This window comes from Helobdella robusta, assembly GCF_000326865.2.
Source record: "Helobdella robusta unplaced genomic scaffold HELROscaffold_2, whole genome shotgun sequence".
In the NCBI taxonomy this organism is placed as follows: Eukaryota; Metazoa; Annelida; class Clitellata; order Rhynchobdellida; family Glossiphoniidae; genus Helobdella; species Helobdella robusta.
Genome location: NW_008704083.1, coordinates 4,508,882 through 4,514,174, shown reverse-complemented (window position 1 = coordinate 4,514,174; position 5,293 = coordinate 4,508,882). Strand labels below are relative to the sequence as shown.

The window sequence follows — 5,293 nt, the reverse complement described above, 5'->3', positions numbered from 1 at the left end:
TAACTTCGTAACTCTCGAATCTTATTTCTTGCTGCATGAGATCTAGAACTCCCTTCATAACTCTAGAAACTTCATCTCCTTTTGAAATCTTAAACACCAACATCGTTCGCCAGTCCTCAGGGTATTTCACGGCGTCTAACCGATTCGTGAAAACGAGTGAAATTTTTCAGCAGTATGTTTTTTTGGAAATGAAAATTTTCCAAAAACAATGAAGTGGTTACTTTGGCGCTCCTCTGCAAGCGACACCGACTGCCTGATCACACCTCCCTCACTATCCCTTCTATTTATTAAGTTATCAATCATTTGGTTCAGTGAATTACTCATTCGAGGAAGTTTGGTTTACTTTCGTTATTAATTTTTATGCATTCTGTGTCTACTTTTATTTATTTTTCTTTTCTCATCGTTTCGTTATCAGTCAGATCCAATTTGCATTTAAATTAAATTTTTTATTGTTAATATTATTTTTAATAATAATAATAATTATTATTATTCAATATTATTTTTTAAAATAATAATACTAATTTAAATATTATATTCACCGACAAAATTTGGAATTCTTTGACACGGTGCAATGGAAGTCTTTGTAGATATTTTTAGTCATGTAACTAAATTATTCATTGCATGGCTCTGGATATTATAGCGATGGTTTTTATTATCATCATCATCATCAAGACTGTCGTCATCAATATAATCATCACCATCATCATCATCATCATAATTCTCTTACCGAAAAATTTTTCACACAATTAAAATATTTACTAATCTACTCACTTAACCACCACCATCATCACCATCATCATTGCCAACTCCCCTATCATCACCATTTCCACCATCGACATCATCTTCATCACCATCATCATTCTCATAGGTACGACGCGTTGTACAAGGAGAATGTGCTGGAATGTGATTACGAAGACGAACAAGCCGGCAAACATATCTTCATCACCTTCTTTGTTTTCGCGTATGTTCTGCCACTTGTTTGCATAGGTTGGTGGTCCTTTAATAATTTTCAACTGATTGGTTGATTGATTGATTGATTGATTGTTTGATTGACTGACTGACTGAATGAATGAATGATTGATTGATTGATTGATTGATTGATTGATTGATTGATTGATTGATTGATTGATTGATTGATTGATTGATTGATTGATTGATTGATTGATTGATTGATTGATTGATTGATTGATTGATTGATTGATTGATTGATTGATTGATTGATTGATTGATTGATTGATTGATTGATTGATTGATTGATTGTTTGATTGACTGACTGACTGACTGACTGACTGACTGACTGACTGACTGAATGATTGATTGATTGATTGATTGATTGAAATGAGAAATTGTTTAATTAATTGATAGATTACATGATCATTCTTCTTTTGTTGGTAATAACTTTTGATAAACAAGCAAACATTAAAAACATTTATTACAATCTTAATTGAAAATTAATATGCGGAATTTTAACCTTAAAGTGAATATTTTTATTTTCATGAATATAACTAATTTCAAACTGCCACCTGCCTAGTGAGTACCGCGTTTATTCAATTGACAAGACATCTACCACGCCATCTTCACGAACGTAGTCACATCAAACTCCAACAATTTGCATCTTCGTCACATTCACCATTTTCGCCATAATTACGATCATCATTTAAATCAGCATCTGAGTCAACGTCCCTATCATCGTCATTATCATCTAATTCAAAGTAATCACTTATTTTGTGATCAAGTCCTCGTCTTCCACTCAGATAAACTGAACTAAAATAAATAACCGAGCTGTTGCTCTTATCACATTATCACATGTAACGTGTTTTATCTAACTGACATAACCATTTCATCATATTACTACTCTACCACCTTCTCACATAGTAGAATACTCGTCATCATCAACAACAACCACATCACATCACCACACAATCACGTTACTACACACTCACATCATTTTACCTCCACACCATAATATCATCAGCCAATCGTCACAACACCACATAGCCACATTATCACCTCACCTCACAACCACATCATCATCATTATCAACCCACCGCGTCAACACACAACCTCAAAAGGCTTGTTGTCAGTTGGGATTCTGCGTCACATTGAAAAGAACAAGCCAACGTGTGGCCCCATGCTGGCAAACCATCGCAAGACCAGGTCGGATTATTATATTCATTCTACCTATTGATCGTTTCATTAGTACCTTTTTTTTATTCTTTCTAAACAATTCACGCGTACCTACACATACATACATCGTCTTTACACACACGCGCACACACACACACAGACACATTACATAGATACGCACACACACTCACACACATCACATAGATACACACATGCACACACACACACACACATCACATAGATACACACACACGCACACACAGACACATCACATAGATACGCACACACACACACACCACACACACATACACACAATCAAATGAGGAAGCATGCGGTATCATATGAAAATAAAATCATTTTTCAAAAACATAATATGCTGTAGTGATAACCTGTAATATTGATTTATTCTCAAAAAGGTAATAAAAACCTTCCAGAGGCTCCGATTAACATTATTGTTAACGAAGTACAATGATGTAAAATTTAATAATACTGACATACATGGTTCTTCCCCCATAAAATATTAAATGTTTTTATATGGCTTCTTTTTACGCTGATTTCAAATCTGTAAATAGTTTTGTTCTATCACATCGCGTTCCAGCGAAAAAGAATATTACCGTTACTAACAAACAAGCAGTCGGAGCTTCTAGGGTCACGATTACAACAATTAACTCCTGTTGCAAAAATATGCAACTTTCGCTGCAGATATTGTTAATTTATGCAGTTCTCCACATCAGATAATAATAATATGCGCAACAGTACCTTCATGAATCATCACAGTCAGGAACGGGGAGTGAAGAACTGGCTGGCCCCTCTCTTCGTCGATGCGTGAAGATGAGATTAAAATGTAAAAATTCGTTGCCATCAATTAAAGTCGTCTATTACATACGGTTGAAAAAAGCTTATGACGACATCAGTGATAATCTAATAAGATGAAAAATGATGATTAAAAATGAAGAGTGTGCCTAACATTGCTCAGTTAACAAGATGTCATCAGAGTTAATGACAAAAAATTATCATTCTGTTATGCGTAAGAGGTTCGAAACCTAGAAAAATCATTTTGCTTTCTTTCATGTGCTCTCAGGACTTCATCATTAATTCCACGTATGCACTGCTCTTAAAAATTTTCAATTTTTACAAATATTCAGAAAGGTTTCAAAATTTCAAATGTCTATTAAATAAAAAAAAGTTGTCCAAAAAGGTTTCAAAATTTTTATTTTAAAACTCAGCAGTTAAATAATTGTCATCATTATGAGATAATTTGATTGTCGTGAATCACGTCAGGTAGAAATATCCATTTTAAACTGAGATAACGATCATTTTGTATATCAGCGTCTTTCGGTTTCATTATCTTCAGTGACTTGTTCATTAATCTTTCTAATCTTTATACTACATTAAACGAATAACTGTTATAAAAACTATAATTATAATGAACTAATGATATTTGCTTCAAATTAAAGTAGATTTAAACACCTTCAAATAATCAAATTTTCCAAGTTTTGCTACTTCTCGTAAAAATAATTTTCATAAAATCAAACCGTTTTCAAACAAATGTTTTGTTATCAATCTTAATGGAAGATTTTCCATTGTTATAACTCCATGAAATGATGAACAAGTCTTTGTGTTAATTTATGGAATCAATCAGTTACAAATAAGTCGCATGTTGGTCTGATGTTCTGTGTGGAGGTAATGAATGTAAATGTAAAATACAATGTTCCATAACCTATTGAACAGTTTCTTGTTTAATTTATTTTACAAAAATTTTTACATTTTTAAAAATTAATGATTTCCTTGTAAAAACTATTTTTGTTGTTTCAAATATTTCCAAATAACAAATTATTTATCATTTATAAACCGCTTTCAAAGTTTTCATAGTTAAAAATAATCAAATAATAGTTTTTAAAGTTAAAAATAATCAAACCATGTTTTAAATTATTAACAGGAAAAATTAGACCTAAATGAATTTCATATTGAGTTGTGTTTCAAAAAACATTTTTTGTTTATAGCCATGAAATATTTACTCCTATCCTGCTAACTTTCATTCAGACTTATGCGCTCTTTTTTCATATTTCCGAAAAAATTTCAAATTCATTTAAACTGAATTCACAATCTACTGGATTGAATTTCATTTTACAAAAATTTTTATACATATTTTGAGATTCGTTCTTATTGAAAACTTGAAAACATTAGTAACATGCATATAACACACACACACAAACACACACAAACACACAGACAATAAACATACACAACACACTTTACTAAATTAGGTCTGGCATAAAGAAACGCCAAGCAAGTCGTCTGCTCATCCTGGTGGTTGTTATGTTCGCCCTCCTCTGGCTACCCGTTCAACTGCATCTCTTGTACTCCTCCATCTACGGCTTCCCAGAGAATCCATGCTATAACGTGCTGAGCATCTTGTTCCAAGCCCTAGCTTACTGCAACTCTTGCGTCAATCCAATCATCTACAACCACACATCGCGTGACTTCCGAGAAGCTTTCCGTCAGGCTCTCGGTCGCTGTTTTTGTTGCTGCCCTACAATGAGGAAGAACTACGTGAAGAATGGAGTGACCCACATCAGCGCTGCTCCCGGCGAGTCAGTCAGTGGAAGGAGGAGGAAGGACCTGAAGGAGATGAACAACTTGAAGACCAGCTTGAAGAGAGTCAACAGTAAGGACGTCTGTGAAGACGGCGTGCAGGTTAGACCGGAAGTTGATCCCATTAATGAAGAAGCCGATGGGGAGATTGCGATAGAAAGAAACATTGAAAACGATGCCGACCGTTTGAAACCATCGTCTGATATACTTGTTGCAACAAATGCTGATGAAAAAATGAGGAATGAAGTTGTCGTGTGAGTAATTTTAAATGCTTGTGTAAGTCAATGTATAGTATACATAGTTCAATATAAAATAACAGTATAAGAATATATGTATGCTAGTAAATGAGCATAATTGGTGCAGTAATTTATGAAATCTACCAAATTTCTAGAGTTGGATAGTTTCTTATTACATTTCTCAATATTTTTAACTGAATTCTTGTGGTCATTATTCATCTCATCAAAGTTTATATAGGGAATCTGTATAACTGCAACAAGTACTGACTGGGTTATACAAATTCTCTATATAAACTGCAACAAGTGCTGAAGATGATTGATGATTGACGGTCCTG

At 33.6% G+C, this 5,293-nt stretch overlaps 1 protein-coding gene across 1 annotated transcript; it reads left to right on the top strand.

Moving 5' to 3' along the window:
• Positions 1–4,407: 4,407 nt before the first annotated feature.
• Positions 4,408–4,638, top strand: HELRODRAFT_127323 (hypothetical protein; the record flags this gene model as incomplete). Its single annotated transcript, XM_009017340.1, has 1 exon — positions 4,408–4,638. A coding segment is annotated over one exon (231 nt), but the record flags the coding sequence as incomplete, so codon positions are not given.
• Between the last annotated feature and the right edge of the window lie 655 nt (positions 4,639–5,293).